This window comes from Neofelis nebulosa, chromosome 3, assembly GCF_028018385.1.
Source record: "Neofelis nebulosa isolate mNeoNeb1 chromosome 3, mNeoNeb1.pri, whole genome shotgun sequence".
NCBI classification, from domain to species: domain Eukaryota; kingdom Metazoa; phylum Chordata; class Mammalia; order Carnivora; family Felidae; genus Neofelis; species Neofelis nebulosa.
The window spans coordinates 203,879,193-203,896,383 of NC_080784.1; the positions used below are offsets into that span (position 1 = coordinate 203,879,193).

Sequence of the window (17,191 nt, forward strand, 5' to 3'; positions counted from 1 at the left end):
AAAAAAAATTATAAAATTTCTGTTATAAAAAGAACGGAAGCAGAGATAAATGAAAATCAGTTATAAAACGATTTCATTTTGGCGGGGGGGTAGGGGGCGGTGCCTGGGTGGCTCAGTTGGTTAACCGTCCAACTCTTGACCTCAGCTCAGGTCATAATCTCTCAGCTGTGAGATCAAGCCCTGTCCTGTACCAAGCTCTGTGCTAAACGTGGAGCCTGCTTGGGATTCCCTCTCTCGCTCTCTCTCTGCCCCTCCCCTGCTCGCACTCTCACCGTCTCTCAAAATGAATGAAGAAGGGGCGCCTGGGTGGCTCAGTCGGTTGAGCACCGAACTTCGGCTCAGGTCACGATCTCGCGGTCCGTGAGTTCAAGCCCTGCGTCGGGCTCTGTGCTGACAGTGCAGAGCCTGGAGCCTGTTTCAGATTCTGTGTCTCCCTCTCTCTCTCTCTGACCCTCCCCCATTCATGCTCTGTCTCTCTCTGTCTCAAAAAAATAAACGTTAAAAGAATTTTTTTTAAAAAATGAATGAAGAAACATTTAAAGGAAAATTATTTCACCGCAGATTGCACATTTAGCCTTCCCTCAGTCACACCGTGGCAGGTACACAGACTTTTACTCCCGGCTTTACCACCAAAAACCACGATAGCTTCTCCCCGCTTCCCAGTTTGCCAGTGCAGTCAGTGAGCTGACCCACAGTTCCATACTTTAGTACCAACAAAGGTTAGAAAACTAAACTTCACTGGCCAGGTGGACAAGCTAAGACCAACGGTGAAGGGCACAAAAGATGACATCCGCAGGGATGTGGGTCCACCACAAAATGGACAGTCAAGAGCCAGCTGTGGACAAAGGCAGACTTTCATAACAATGAATGAAAAGCGTAGTGATACCAAGGGAATATTACTGAAGCCTTTTAAATCTCCGAGGTGATGGCCCCAGAGTGCACAGTCGCTGATTTAAATGTCTGTGTGAAAAACTTCCAGAGACCATACGATTGTTACAGAATTCCCAACACATCTGTCATTTCATATTGTTACCCTCAAGAGAAAGATGAGAGACTGAATCTACAAAAAGACAAGGGGCCAGGCCACGTATACACACGACTCTGACCCACGGTCCAATGCAACCCGCCCAGGGAGCCGGCCCCTCACCCACAACAACCTACCCCCTGACCCACAGTGACCCACCCAGGAAACTAGTCCCTTACCCACAGTGACCCACCCAGGGAGCTGTAAGTCAGATCTGCAGGAAGTCAGATTGCTGTCTCTAATCACAGTCCAGGAACCCAAACAATGACCCCTGTGACCTTCGGCCAGGACTTGATCGATAACGGACAGCTTCCCTAATTTCTGTCCTGCTTCAGACTCAGGACCAACCCGAGAAAGCCACACCTGCTCCCCTGACCAGCCGCATGGACGCCCCCTTCCAGTGGGCCTCCCCAGCCTCCTGAGCAACCCCAGCCTCCCTGGCCTCCCCTCCCCGGCCTCCCCAGCCTCTCTGGCCTCCCCAGTCCCCATCAGGCTCACCCGAGCGCCCTTTCCTCCTCTGGGAAGCTCCCCCACTGCTCTGCCCGCCTCCAAACACAAGTGTGGGTGGCTGACCCCCTGCTCCAGCCAGCGCTGAATCAACAGCTTTTGCCTTTCTCATGTTTGGTCTTCATCTATTTCCACACAAAAAGGTCTAAAAGCAGGGGTTTCTCTCCAGGTGGACACTCTGTAACTTAGAAGCCCGCTGCGGCATATCCCAGGTCTGCAGACATCGTCATATCCCCCCGGTCCTTGCCGCAAAGCCCCACGTGTTGGAGTTCTCAGTCGCTGCCGCACGGCCAGGGAACGACCAAGCGTTAAGGAAAGTTCGAGGGCTTTGGGGGGAAACCCCACAGTTCGCGAGCCTTTCATTTTTCCACTCACAACCATGTGACCTTGAAAACCTCCCGATACCTCTACGCCTGTGTCTTCATGTGTAATACAACTCGTATTTACCGCTAGGCTTGTATCAAAGGGGACGCTGCATTCACAGTAGCTCACACTTAGTCCCAGCTGTGGGCACCGTCGCCCCGGCCGCCTCTCCCCCAGACAGAGCAGCAGACGCCTCGGGACGAGGCTGGTGACCCTGCACCCCGGCCCCTTTCATTCAGGAACGTGCAGTGGCGTCCAGACTCACGGAGGGTCACCAAAGGACAACATTTGTTTCCACTCTTCAGCTTAGACGTAGGTCCTTCCAACTCACACTCCCCGGCCCGTCACCGGGAAGTGATTTTCCCATGTCGGCCCTTACTTCCACTTTAGCAACTCGGACGCGCCCCTAGTAACGCCTTCTCAACTCCTCTTCGGCACCAACAACAAAACTGGCATCGGCCACACCGTTGCGAGTGCCTTCCGTGAGGAGCTAGGACCGGGGCACTCGGCCGCACGGCCCCTCCTCCCGCAGCACCCACGCGCCGGCCCCGGTGGCCCCGGGCAGCCTCGGCGGCACGGCAACTCCCCCCGGTCCCCGCCGCACCGGCCCAGGCGGCCCTGAGGGGGCCGGCACGTGGCTGCACAGCAGCGCTCCAAATCTCGCTGCCGACGGCAACACGCCCCAGGTGGCAGGCTCCCAGCCCTCACCGCTGCCACAAGGACCCAGGCTGGGTGACGCTCCTCACCCCTTCCCACCGGAGGCGAGCCGTGACGACAGCCGGTAACGCCGATCGGTCCCATCCCGCTCGGCGCTCGCCGCACGCCTGGCCCACACCAAGCTCCCGGTGGTCGTCGGCCCGCGCCCCCGCTCCCCTTTCCAAGCAGGGGTGTTTCCACGTGGTCCGGGAGGCTCACAGAAGTCCCCGACGAGCCCCAGATTCCACACGGCCAGTACCTGAGCGGCAGAGCCAGAAAGCCAGCCCGGGTGTGGGGGCCTGGGTCTCTGCCATCACCCCCACGGCTCTCCCCGAGCTCGGCGGGCAGCTGACAGACTGCCAGCGTTCGGAGGCTTCAGAAGTGCCCTCCGCGGCGGGACGATGGAGGGTTCGGCGTCGAGGAGGCAGGGTGTGGATCAGCAAGAACCCTTTGGATCTGTGAGACTGTCTCGCCCAGAGGACGGACTAAGCGCCACGTGCGATGTTCTCCACGCGCTGAACAGCAGCTCCCTTCGTACTCCCCAAATACAGGCGCGGCTGGCATCGGGGGCACAGGCGCGGTGACACTCGACTGGGCCTCGCCGGACAGGTGTCCAACGAGGAGGGAGGCACAGGCTCTCGTCTCCCGGCCCAGGCCGGCCCAACGGGCTGAACATCGGAAACTCTAAATGCGGTCACGACGTCCGGAGGACTCCTTTGCCGTGATAACTTCCTCCCTGCACTGAGCGCGCAGAGAACTCAGGGAAAGCCACCCGAGTGGGCCCGGCCGGCTGGAATCTTCGCAGAGCTGAGAGCCTCGGCTGCTCGGTGCCACTGTGGGAGTCCCACTCCTGCTCCGCGGCCCACCTCAGAACCGCGTCCCCTGCCCTCCCATCCGCCCCCCTGCAGCCCGAAGCATCTGGTCCCTGCCTCTGCCAGCATCTGCCACGCGCCCCGTGCCGCCGTAAGGGCCCCCCGGGGCCGGGATCCTCCCCACAGACAGGTGCCCTACCTGCCACACGGCTGAGGGAGGGACCGCAGGGAGCACGGACACGGACGACCTGCAGCACCACGAGGGGCGGGCGCCCTGCAGGTCAAAGGCGACGAGAGCCACTGGGCCTCCGGGCAGGAGTCGCCGTGAGCGACTGAGCTGCGCCCTGGAAAGCTCCATCGTGACAGTCCCTGGGCACACCAGTCAACTCGGTGCCGAGACACCAGAAAGCCCCAGCACATACAGAGGCCGTGCGGTGTGGCGGCCGAGAGCCCAGGCTTGGGCGTTAGCGTCCGAATCCCACCTCCCCTGTGATCTTGAGCGAGTCATTCAACGTCTCCTCACCTCTTGTGTTTAAACTGAGATACAACTGGGGCCCCGGGGTGGCTCAGTCGGTTGAGCACCCGACTTCGGCTCAGGTCACGATCTCGCGGTCCGTGAGTTCGAGCCCCGCATCGGGCTGTGTGCTGACAGCTCAGAGTCTGGAGCCTGCTTCGGATTCTGTGTCTCCCTCTCTCTCCGCCCACCCTTGCTTGTGCTCTCTCTCTTTCAGAAATGAATAAACATAAAAAAAAAATTTTTTTAACTGAGACACAACTGACACAACAGCGTACCGGTTGTAGGTATACAACGTGAGGATTTGACGCACGGTGACGTGACCCCCATAAGCCGAGTTCACGTGAATCACCATTTGGAAAGCACTGCCAGCTTTTCTTCTCGTCACGAGAACTGAAAAAGAGGCCACACAGTGCTGACAACTGCAGTCCCCAGGAGTCTCATCTCATGTCACCTGCAAGATTTGGACATGCCGACCCCGCGGAGTGGCCGCAGAGATGAAGCGAGCGGCAGGTGCGTGGGACCCGGAAAGCACTCAACCAACCGAGGCGGTCGTGAGGGTGGAGGGGACACAGAACTCCAGAATCCGGAAGTTCTAACATGAATACTACAGTCTCCTTTTCCACCCCTGTCGTCTGCCTCATCATAAAGATACGGCACGTCTGAGCTTCTCAGCAGGTCCCGCAGACCGAATGTTGGGGTTCCCTCAAAATTCCCACGTTGAAACTGAACCCCCGAATGAATGGTCTTAGGAGGCAGGGCTTTGGGGAGGCAATCGGGTCATGAGGGTGGACCCCCCTGAGTGGGATCAGTGCCCTTACAGAGGGGACCCCAGAGAGCCCCAGTGCCCTTCCACCACAGGAACACACAGCAAGACGACACCCTCTGGAAGCCAGGAAGCGGGCCCACGCTGGACACCGAATCTGCCAGCACACTGATCTTGGACTTCTAGCCTGCACAGCTCCAGAAATCGATTTCCGTTGTTTGCCAGCCACCCGGTCTCCAGTATTCTGCTACAGCAGCCTGAGCACACTGACACAGAGGGCCACTCTTCAAGAACCGGAAAATCCAAATAACCCATCTGGAGAAAAACATCAAGTGACGTATGACCTCCTAACACACAAATCCGAGTTAATCGGGAAGAGGGGATTTTAACGAGAAAATACCAGGCCACGTGTCCTCAAGATTCATCCTGGTTGTCACCGTCACATTCGTTTCCACAGACCGGAACTGAGAACTGCTTGCTGTAAATGTTCCAGAAATCCTTTACTGTTCAAGAGTCATTCAAAATACAGGATTCCAGAACAATTTTCGAATGCACTCCCCTTTTCTCTTTGGATATCTGTTACACGTGTCTTCAGAAAACACCCACGAGGAGGCCTGTGTCCTGCTCCCAAGAAGCCATTTCTGTACACAGCTCCTGCTAGAACGTTCCACACGGGCTGACAGCCCCAAACCTAACTCCACCCACCGTGGCTAAAAATACCCTAGTTTTTGTGGCACCATTACCTAGTGTCCAGCACAAGAACCCATCACTACTACTCCGTCTTTTTGCCTTTTCTTAATATTTTTTATGATTAAAAACTGACCCCCCAAAGGAGCTTTCCTCGGAGCTATCTGCCCCCAGCGGCACCGCATGCCACACACACGGGCGCGATCGACTAGCATGCACCTGTTCAAGCAAAAGGAGACAAGGATTTCCAAACTCTGAACTCACTGACGCAGCAGCACACAGACCTGAGCGGACAACGTGAGGTTTACAAAGCGAGGGCACAACTTAGCTATGACATGGGCAGGGAAGAAACACGTTGGAAGAGGGTGTTTGAAAACATACAAAAGCTATGTTCTAACACCTCCAAGGATTGAAAGGTCACTTCTTTTCCATATTGGAAAACGGATAATGGGCGGAAAGGTAATTCTTGAAACTACTATCCAATATTTCAGGCTGTGTTAGATAATCCAACTGAGAAGCCATTTTTTTTTTTTAACATTTATTTATTTTTGAGACAGAGAGAGACAGAGCATGAACAGGGGAGGGTCAGAGAAAGAGGGAGACACAGAATCCGAAACAGGCTCCAGGCTCCGAGCTGTCAGCAGAGAGCCCGACGTGGGGCTCAAACCCACGGACCGCGAGATCATGACCTGAGCCGAAGTCGGACGCTTAACCGACTGAGCCACCCAGGCACCCCGAGAAGCCATTTAAAAATAAACCTTTTCGGGGCGCCTGGGTGGGTCAGTCGGTTGAGCGTCCGACTTGGGCTCAGGTTCATTGAGTTCGAGCCCCGCGTCGGGCTCTGTGCTGACAGCTCAGAGCCTGGAGCCTGCTTCAGATTCTCTCTCTCTCTCTGCCCTTATCCCACTAATGCTCTGACTCTCTCTCTCAAAAGTAAATAAACATTAAAAAACAGGTTTTTTAAAATAAACCTTTCCTCCAGGATGAGGAGCACAATAAAACCACATCTGACCACATCCTTGAAACAAGAAAGGATGGGACTTTAAAATATATATATATAGGGGCACCTGACAGCTCAGTCAGTTAAGTGTCTAACCCCTGATTTCAGCTCAGGTCATCAACTCACAGTTTCATGGGCTCAAGCCCTGGGTTGGGGTTTTCACCGACAGCATAGAGCCTGCTCAGAATTCTCTCTCCTCCCTCTTTCTGACCCTTCTCTCTCTCTCTCTCTCTCTCTCTCTCTCTCTGTGTCTCTCTAAATAAATAAAATATTTTTTTTCAGGAATTACAAAGGAGTTCTTAAAATTTTTTAAAATTGTAACAATGAAAAATTCATAGAAGAGCTTAGAGAAAATGTTTGAGAAATCTTCCAAAAAAGGAAAACAAAAGACAAAGAAGTGAAGAAACAGAAGAACGCAGACCTATAGAGGAGTTCAATGCTCAGAATAAAGGACAGGCGTCCACGGATGGGACAGACTCACCAAGTGTCCGACACAAGGAACAAAAACAAGACCCACATCATGGCATTACCGTCACAAAATTTCTTAACACCTGGAAGAACAGAGGCCTAAAAGATCATGCAGAAGAAAACGCGAGTCACATGCAAAGGAAAGGCTTTGGACACACTGACCATCACATTGGAGGCTGGATCTGAGCACTATCTTCAAAATTCTGCAGGAAAATGCTTTCTAGCCCAGAACTCTATACTCAAATGACCAATAACATGGAAAGGAAAATATAACAAGGAGAGGAAAATATTCCAACATTATATAAGATCTCAACTCTGTATGTACGTACGTATGTATGTATGTATATTTTTTGACAGCTACTGGTGGATACGCGAAACCAAAGTAAGAGACAAAACTTAAAAAGGAGGGATCCTGACCCCAGAGAGCGAAAGGAGCTCTCTCTCAGGGTGACAGGGAAGGTCTAAGAGGACAGTGGCAGCAGGCCTAGCGAGCAACCACTGGAGAGGAAAGGCAGCAGGATGGGAGGTTCAGAAGAGCTATCCGAAGAAAAGGATAAAATGGATGATTCCCCGGTGCCTGTGGATGTACTGAGAGGAGATTTACACTGCCGGGGTGAGGGGTGAATAAAGCACAGATACAAAAAAAACGAAGCAAAACAAACTCTAGGAAAAAGAAAGGAAATGCAGTCAAAACAGACTAAACATCTCAGCTGTGAGTAACGTTTCCACAGATGTAATAAGTGCGGCTGAATACTTCAGCAGAACCTTTGACATAATCGCACAGGGAGCACAGGGCGGAAAGAGGTGGCAGTGGGAGGAAGGGGTGGGATAAGTGACCCAAATTGGCTTCTAAGTAGTAGGATGTTCCACACACGCACAATCTGGAAGAAAGAGCCGAAGCATTAAAATGATGGCCTCTGAGGAACAGGAATCAGGGTGGAGAAGGGTGGAGTAGGTGACGGCTGTGTTTTTGTTCTGAGTCTCGCAGAACTTTTGACTCTTAAAACTATGAGCCTGGATAACTTTGGTCAAAATGAGTATTCAATTTTTAAACAAAATCTGATACTCACTATCACATTGAGCGATACGTTCTTCAACGGCCTGGAACCCAACCCCTTCGAATGGCAAACTGGAACTCCTCTCCCCGCTAAACACGCACGCACGGGAAGCACAGACACACAAAACGTTTGCCCAGGGTTACAGGCCGTTCCTGAGTTCCTGAAGGCCAGCCTAAAAGCCTTAGAATTCTAGATTCTTCTTTCTTACAGGCAGCTTATTTCAAATCAGAGCTCGTCACTTACCGTAAAAGAAAAAAACCTCCTTATGAAACAATCATTAAAAACACCTCCGCGATCAAATGCGGTCATGCTCATTTGAGTACGTGCTGGTGATTGTCACCAGTTGTTTCCCTGACCACAAAAGGCACCTCATTCCCAACCATCAATCCAAGTGCAAACGTTGTTTATTGGGTTTTGCCTCAGCCGTGAAACAGACTCTTAAACTCAGGAATGTGACTCCCTGTTGGGTTGACTCAGCTGTTTCCATTCTAGAAATGGATGTGGATTCATGCACTCTACCCCATGGGGTCAGTCCTTCCTGTAAACCCTGAAAAGACAAGGTCCCAAATGCCCCACATGAGTGGCTTTTCTTTTCTTTTTTCTTTTTTTATTATTTGAATCCAAGATAGTTAAAACAGAGCGTAATACTGATTGCAAGAATAGAATTTAGGGATTCATCATTTACATATAACACCCAGTGCTCATCCCAACAAGTACCTTTTTTTTTTTTTAAGTTTATTTATTTACTGTGAGAGAGAGAGACAGCCCAAGTGGGGCAGGGGCAGAGAGACAGAGAGAGAGAGAGAGAGAGAGAGAGAGAATCCCAAGCAGGCTCCGCACTGTCACCGCAGAGACCTACAAAGGGCTCAAACCCACGAAACCATGAAATCATGACTTGAGCTGAAACCAAGAGTCGGATGCTTAATCAACTGAGCCATAGAGGCACCCCATGGGTGGTTTTTCTAATAGAGGAATTACTCTAATGACTTCTTGGCAAAACTTCTCTAATTAGAGCGGACCACTTCAATACTCCAAAGCAAAAAAGTTTCTTGGCTTTTGACTGACCTGTCTCTCATGCAAAAAACCCCACCCCCAGCACAACAGCAAGTCAGAAGAACTGTCCTGTCATATACTAGGAATCTTAACAGCCCTGCCAATTTGCTTAAAATTCTGGTGCCTTAGTTAACTTATATATTAACTAGGATAACAACAACTTGATCAGATGTTGTCATAATTAGATCAGCTACTTGTGGGAGGCAGAGTAATGGCCCCCAAAGACGCCCATGACCCAATCTCTGGAACGTGACTAGATCGCATTACATGGCAAAGGGACTTTGCTACAGGCCTTAGATGGGGAGGTTATCCTGGGTTACCTAGGTGGGCCCCATCTAATCACATGGAGAAGAGATATGGCAGAGGTGCGGCAGGCTTCAGTGGTCCTTACTGGTTCTGGGCTCAGGGGTTTGTGTGCAAGGACCAGAAAGAAGAGGCCTCTAGGAGCCGTGGGCGGCCCTCCGGCCGATAGCCAGAAAGGAAACAGGGGCCTCAGTCCAACAGGAACTACATTCGGCCGATAATCTGAATGAGCTTGGAAGCGATTCTCCCCCAGATTCTCCAGGAAGGAACACAGTCCTGCCAATGCCTTGTTTTTTGTCCGGTGAAGCCAGAGGCAGACTTTCAACCTACAGAACAATGACAAACAAATTCGTGTAGTTTGAAGCCACTAATGTTGTGGCAATTTGTTACAGCAGCCGCCGGAGACCCATACGGTGGTCGATGCGAGAATACCCAGCAGAGTGTTGGTCACGCTGTTGACATATTCAACAAGAGGACACGGACTTGAATCAACAGGCAAGGATGGCCGTCCAACACAACACATTACGGACCTGTTCCGATACACGCAGATTTGGGGAATTACAAACTGCCCGGAACATTCTGCAAATTTCAGGTTTGGGGTAATTCACTGCCTTCAACTTAGAAAACATCCCAATGCCTGCCTTGCCCGATAAACTCTAAGCGCCACGCAGGAGAACAAATGCTGGACTGCGTGCACCAACCCGGCCCCCAAACTCTCCTGCATACCTGTGGCGGCACTTAACTGCACCGCACTGAAATGACACCCGGGTCTGCTTCTCCCACTGGACTGTGGAGCCCCAGCTCTTCCCCGAGAAGTCACCGCGCCCCAGCTTGTATCTGCACGTTGACCGCAGTACTCGGGCATGTCACAGATAATCTGTACAAACGTCTGCTGAGCTATGTGACCGGTACACCGTCATAAAAAGTGGGTTCTTTGAGGACCGGTGCTGTGCTTTATTAGCCTCCGTATTCCTCCCACTGCCATGCCTGGGAGCTCAGAGGCACAGAGTGGTTGGTGGAGAGGAAGAAAAGGCAGGGGGAGAACAAGAGAAACTAGGAGGTACTGCAGTTTCCAGGGCAGCCTGGCCGATGGAGAGGGAGGCCCGAGAAAAACTGGGTGCTGAAATCAGGCTTGCACTGATGCCCGCTGCTCACTCATGTGAACGGCAGGAATGCCTGGCTGCCCTTGACCTCAGACTGCCTATCGCCTTTTCCCACCTCGACAGGTCGCTCAGGTACCGAAACCTCAAGAAAGTATGCTTCGTTAAAGGAGCACCCACGGGATGGCACAAAACTGAAGACACTGTTAAGGGCTCGGTTCCACGCCTCCAGGAGCCTTGCTTGCGGAAAACGGGGGCAACTGCTCGCGGTGCTTCCCCACAATGCTGAAGTGTCCAACAACAATGCCAATTACAGACTAAAAACAATCCTAGATGAAGTTGCCCGATACACTCACATAAGGTCTCATATGTACGTCTGAAAAACTTGGATTCGTTAAATTCGTAATCAAGCCTTTTTTTTTTTTTAATCTTCGGCAACAAAATATCTTACAACTTACAAATTCCGCCACACTCCTGATTTCGTTTCATCCTCAGAACAATCTCTTGAGCGACATGGAAGAAGCAACCTAACAGCTAACTCCATTTCACAGCTGAGGGAGCTGAAGTCCCCGGGAAGCACTCAAACGTCACGAAAGCCTCACCCGGAGCATGTCTCTCGTTGACGTATCCCGTCCAAAAGATCCCAAGTGAGTGACCTTCGGTGCGTCACCTGAATTTACATCTTGCCAACATCCAAAAGGATCTCAAAAAGGCTTAATCACAGGCACGTGTATGGTAAGGACTTTAAAGTGGAAAAGAGAGAAGAAAATCCATTTGGTGGGTGACACGGGGCGTGGGGTGGAGGGTAGGCCTGAAGACCAAAGGCTGACTTTGAGCCAAGTGATACGCAAAAGAAAAAGGTGATTTACAGAACATCATAATCATAAAAAAAGGAAGCACCATCAGGGCTTTAAAGCAGGATGAATGAGGCCTTGGGTGGGGGCCCCTGGGGGAAGGGGAGGGGTCCTCTCTTCCCTCAGTAAAGAGCAAGAGAGGACAGCTTTGAAATGCAGAGTCCAAACTCTATCCCCGGGCATTCCATTCCCGAGAGGCTCCTTTCCATTGGGTCCATATACGAACCCAGCCAGCTACACACGAAATAAATGGTCTTCTCGAAGCAAAACGAGCATTAACCAGTTAGCTTTCAGTGAGGACATGACTGCATCCTAAGAAAACCACAGAGAAGATCCCGTGGAGTTTCTGAAGGCCCCTCCTAAAATAAAATCGCTAACAAAACAAACCACATGCCGCATGTAACAAAGTACATTTTTTTTTAATTAAGACTGCAAACCGAAAAAAGGAACCAAACTCCTACTGCGTGAAGTGAAAAAGCTTAATTCAGCGGCACCGCAACCACACAGCTATCCCCTATTTTTAAGCCCTGAATCACCCACACAAGAATATCAGAGAAAACTGTGTATCCTTTCTACAGCCAGACAAGTGGCTTTCAGTGAATCAAGCACACCAAATTCCCATTTTACCGAACAGATACATTGGAGAGGAGATCTAACAGCTGAAAGGGTTAATTACCATATTCCTTAGAACTGGAGTTTCCTTACAGGCCATTTCACGTAGGCTGTGATTTCTTGCAAGTAACCATTTTACACTGTGCTTGGCGCCTTTTCCTAAAGTCACATCCACCTACTCAAGGCACTCCCAAATTCCACTTATTTCCGACTCCCCAAATTAAAATGTCTGCTAGAGACGGGACACGCGGAAGCCTTCACACGGCACTCAAACGATCGACTGAATGCTCCAGACACGAGTTCTGCACCCAACTTCATAAAGGAAAACATCAAATCAATCTGATGCGGCGAAGATGTTGCAAGTACAGCATGGTTACGAAGAAAGATCAAAACGTTGCTTAAGCTTCCATCACACACTCTGGTCCTCAAATCTGAGATAAAGTATACACCCATGCGACTAAACCCTCCGAAGAAAAAGAAAATAAAAGAACTTCCGCTTTGGATCCTACGCCTTCCAAGATCGCCACTTTTTATACACTCCTGCTAAGAGAACGTTCCTCTGCTCTATTCTGTTGAAATAATTTAAGAAATCAGGGCTGAGAAGTTTCTTCCCTCGATTAAGACTCTCAGAGGGGAAGAACGTGATGCCCAGAGGGGTGGCTTTGCAGGAACAAACAGCATCCATTCTGGAGCCGGAATTAGAAGGCATAAATGCCGGGGCGCCTGGGTGGCGCAGTCGGTTAAGCGTCCGACTTCAGCCAGGTCACGATCTCGCGGTCCGTGAGTTCGAGCCCCGCGTCAGGCTCTGGGCTGATGGCTCGGAGCCTGGAGCCTGTTTCCGATTCTGTGTCTCCCTCTCTCTCTGCCCCTCCCCCGTTCATGCTGTGTCTCTCTCTGTCCAAAAATAAATAAAAAATGTTGAAAAAAAAAAAAAAAAAAAAAAAAAAAAAAAAAAAAAAGAAGGCATAAATGCCAAGCCAGTACCCTGTAGGCACGGTGCGACAAACACCAGGAAGAAACCGCGAACCCTTTGGAGAGCTGACATGTGGAACCATGGCATACAAACGAAGTTCCCTCGTTTAAAGGACACCTCTTCTCAGCTCCGCGCACACACGGTGCCCGCCTGTACCGGAGCATCCGGCGGGCCCTACCACGGCTCACCGCTCTGTCCCTGAAGACCACAGAGGGCAGGACAGAGATTTCAGGGAAGGTTTCGGACAGGAGATGCTGCTGAAAGTGGCAGGTAACAAGGGGTAGGAGCCCGCTTCGGATTCTGCGTCTCCCTCTCTCTGCCCCTCCCCCACTCATGCTCTGTCTCTCTGTGTCTCAAAAATAAATAAACGTTAAAGAAAAAGAGAGAAAAAGAAGGGGTAGGAGGAGTCAGAACTACAGCAGCTACAGGTGGGTGGGGGGGTGGGAAGAGTGGAACGCAGAGAAGGGTCTGCACCCTCCGGGTTTTCCAAAAGCAACAGCTGCATTTTCAGCACAATTTCGTCCAGTACTGCTATTCGCGCGCTATCTTGCCCACGAAGCATTTCAGTTTGGCCGTCAGAACCACTTCTGCCTACACCTCAGTCTTCGGTCTTGGGCCAGAACACCACACTCGTAGACAAAAGGAGAGGCTGTCTCGCTCAGCTGTGCATCCCCCAGGGAAGAGACTCATCCCGGGGACGCTGCCGGTGCTTCCGCTTTATTTAGGTGGCGGGGCATCCAGTCTTGAAATCTGAGTTTCTCCATCCACAGCCTCACCCTGGCTATCCCTTTGTCGACTTGACCTCTAACTGTAACTGCCTTGGCCTCATTCCGTGGGTGTGGATGCTCCTCCTTCAAATGCGTTTTCCAGCCCGCCAAATTCTTGTGAGAGTTCCCTCGACTCTCCAGGCGCTGAGAGCTGCAAAGTTAAATCTGGCTCTCCAGATTTTTTTTTTTTTTTCCCCTTCCCAATCCTAACGGAAGAAATCAAGAAGCACCGGGCACAGGGGCTCGGCTCCCTCCAATCAGAGCCTGCTCTCGCACCGGAGCAGGAAACGCGGCGGCCTGACTTGGCGGTCCCTGGGCGGGCCAGTGACAGCCTCGCGGTCCCCAGGGACCCGCCAGGGAGAGGGGTGGGTTCCAGAAGTGCAGCCCGGCAATGCCGCTCCCCATTTCTGCTCATTTGGCGGAAGAGAAACGAAGGCGATGAAAAAGGGAGTCAGCTGTCCTACCCAGGCCAGCTGCGCCCCGTGCACCCCGCTACACCCTGCCGGGAGCCACCACCCACACAAGGATGCCCTCACCGCACAGGCCACCACACACACACTCACAGGGGTGGGATCACACCCCTGCAAGCCCCCAGGTGGGGCGGGGGGCAGGGGCCGTCTCCCAACTCACAGGGTGGCCAGGACACCGGCGGCAGGGGTCCACGCAGGGCCACCGTGGGTAACACACATTCACTTGACCAGTCATGGAGGGGGGCAGAAAGCGCCGCTCACACTCAGGGGGACCAGGACCCGCACGCTCAGAGTCCCTGCCATCACCCTCAGTGAGACACAGTAAGCCGGCCACACCATGGGCGGAGGGAGGACACAGCACGCAGGACGTCCCGGATTCCCCACGCGCAAGGGCCGACGCAGACCCACCTTCACCGACACACTGCACCAGCCACACCACAGGGGGAGCCAGGACGGAGCCGGAACCCACCCCCCCCCCCCCCCCCGCTCTCAGCGATCAGAACCCCCGCGGGCGTTCACGCCGGGGGCCACGCGGGGTCGCAGCAGGCGCAGAGCCCCCTGGGTGCCACCCAAGGCGGAGACAACGCCCGGGCGCCCCGGATGCGCGGCCGCGGGGTCAGTCCCGATCTTGGTCCTGCGAGGCTCAGGGTGGCGGCTGCCACCTCGGGCCGCGACCCCGCGGTGCCCCGCTTGGACCTGCCACACCCGGCGCGGGGACCCCCGCCGCCCGGGACTCCGTCCGACCCCTGGGCCTGCGCGCGGCCCCGAAACCCCGGTCCGGTCGGCGGAGCCCCCGCCTCTCCCCCACCGAGGAAGAACCTCGCCCAATTCCGGACCCCCCGCCGGGCCCGGGACCCTTGCCACCCGGGACCTCCGTCAGGCCAGCCCCGCCGCTCGGCCCCCGTCCCCCCACCGGCCCGGGACCCTCGCCGGCCCCCGAGACTCCCGGTCCAGTCCCTGGGCCCCCACCGGCTCCGGACCCTCACCCAGCTCCGGGACTCCTGCCTGCCCCGGACCCCATCCGGCCCCGAGACCCTCGCCCAGCCCCCGCCCCCCACCGACCCTAGACCCTCGCCCGGGCCCGGAACCCCTACCTGTCCCGGACTCGGTCCCCGAGACCCCCGTCCAGCCCCCGTCCCCCCACCGGCCCCGGACTCGGGCCGGGCCGGCCCCGCCGCCGCCGCCGCCGCCGCCTCACCTCAGGTCACCGCCTCAGCGGCGCTCGCTCCGGGCCGAGCGGAACAGAGCCGGGCAGCCCGCAGAGCCGCGGCCGCCGCAACAATGGAGCCCCGGGGCGGGGCCGCCTAAGCCGCCGCCTCAGCCCGTCTCCGTCTCCGACTCGGGCTCGGGCTCGGGCTCCGCGCGGAGCAGCAGCCGGCGCCAGGCTGCGGCCGGCCTCGGGCACCGCGCAGGCGCACTCGCCCCACCCGCGCCCCTTCGCCCCGCCCCCGGCGGCGCCCGGCGTTCGGGGCCCACCCCCCGACCAATGGGGAGGAAGCCACGCGCAGGGGGCGGGGCCGAAGGAAACAAAGGAGGAGGCGGGGCCGCGCCGGGGCGGGGCTGCGGGGGTCTCGCTGGGGCCGGCCCGGTGAGTCCGCGGCCCAGTCCGTTCAGAATCTGCTCGGCAGGCTGTGTGCTCAGCCGGAACCCGAAGCTCGTTCTTCTCGTTCTCGGTAAATGGCCTCTCCATCCACCCAGTCGCTCAGGCTAAAATCTGAAATCACCGTGGAGTGTCTTATTTCCCTCACTCCCTCGTGCGGTCCCTGTCTGCATTGCCACTCTGTCACAGCACCAGCTGGACTTGCCTGAGTGGGTACCCCACCCCCCACCCTCAGTGAAGCGTGATCTCTCTCTAGGGCAAGCCAAGAGTCGGACTCTGATTCATTTCTGCGCACACAACAGAGCCCGGTGCCCTAAGGCGCTCAGCGAATGCTAATAGGACAGATGGATGAATGGATAAAGTCCCATCTCCTTGTGATGAGGTTTGCGGGTGATGGTGGGGGGGCCGGCGCCGACGACCAAGAAAGAGTTCGCGAAGACCTCTTTGGTGCAAAAAGGGGATTTTATTAAAGCACGGGGACGGGACACAAGGGCTGGAAGAGCTGCGCTGGGGTTGTGAAGAATGGCTGGTTTTACACTACGGAGTTGGGGAAGTGAAGTCAAAGGGAGGCCTCCAGCGGGACTTTGATGTGCTAAGGAGGAGTCCTAAGCTGCGGAGGCCCAGCTATAGTCAAGCTAAGGTTGTTTTCCCTCTACTGGGGCATTAACATTATGACAGCAGGGGGTTCCTGGGGTTCTACTCTGTATTTGCCTTAAGTATTTGTCAACGGGCTGCAGGCTATAAATTAAATTTTACCTGCCATTTCCTTCGGCCTTTGTTCCCCGTATCACTATGGAAGGGTGATGTTGGGGCTCCAGGAAACTGAGTCTATGGGTTTCTGGAGATGAGGCTGTTGATAAGATTGCCTTTTTCTTGTAATTTACTAAGATGTTTCTAAACTAAGAGCTTAGTAAACCCATGTCCTGCAGGACTGTGATCTCTATCAGCTGCCCATTCGTTTTCTCCTTTCCTTTGTCCTTGGGCAGCTGGGAGTGCCTGAGGAATGACACACACATCCCACCTGGGGGGGGGGGTCGGGGGTACGCTAGCTTGCACTTTGTCCTCAGTCCTCCTCAACTCACTCATCACTTGAACATGCAGAAACAAACACACACACACACACACACACTCGCACACACACTCGCACACACGGACAACACTGAAAGCCTGACTTCCAAGCTGATTCGCCAGACAAATTCCTCCACGAATATAAGAAGCTTCCCTACTCCTCTCCAGCCAGAGTCCCCCTGTGGTCTGGGGATGTCCTCAGAGAACAAGAAAATAAAATCCCAGGGAGTACAGTAGTTTCAACAAAGAATGGTCACCCAGGCTTCAGACCTTCGCACACGCTGCCCTCTGCCTGACACACTTTTCTCCCTGTATTAGCCACCTCCTACTGACCCTTCCAGTCTCTCCCTAAGTGTCACTTTCCCCAGGAAGGAGGTCACACTTACAGGCTTTGAAGATGTCACCTGCCATGCTGGGTGAGATGGACTTGGGGAAGCCCACCTGGCCTATAGTCTGTAAGACCTGAGGACACTCTCCAGCCGATAGTCAGCAAAAA

The 17,191-nt window shown here is 54.0% G+C and overlaps 1 protein-coding gene and 1 long non-coding RNA gene across 4 annotated transcripts in view; one reads left to right on the plus strand and one right to left on the minus strand.

The window, feature by feature from the left end:
• Positions 1 to 15,360, minus strand: part of AFAP1 (actin filament associated protein 1) — a 146,512-nt gene extending 131,152 nt beyond the window's left edge. For 2 of the 3 annotated variants that reach the window (XM_058723175.1, XM_058723173.1), the window contains exon 1: positions 15,226 to 15,360. Coding sequence is in view for 1 of the 3 variants with exons in the window: in XM_058723171.1 (XP_058579154.1) it covers positions 4,195 to 4,271 (77 nt within the window). In the remaining 2 variants the exon portion in view is untranslated. Of the gene's footprint in view, positions 1 to 4,194; positions 4,310 to 15,225 lie in introns of all 3 variants that reach the window. The other variant, XM_058723171.1, reaches the window with a different exon arrangement.
• Positions 15,361 to 15,508: 148 nt separating this feature from the next.
• LOC131507885 (uncharacterized) lies at positions 15,509 to 16,005 on the plus strand. Its single transcript, XR_009259794.1, has 2 exons — positions 15,509 to 15,700; positions 15,884 to 16,005. It is a non-coding gene; the product is annotated as an uncharacterized LOC131507885 (long non-coding RNA).
• The last annotated feature ends 1,186 nt before the right edge of the window (positions 16,006 to 17,191 follow it).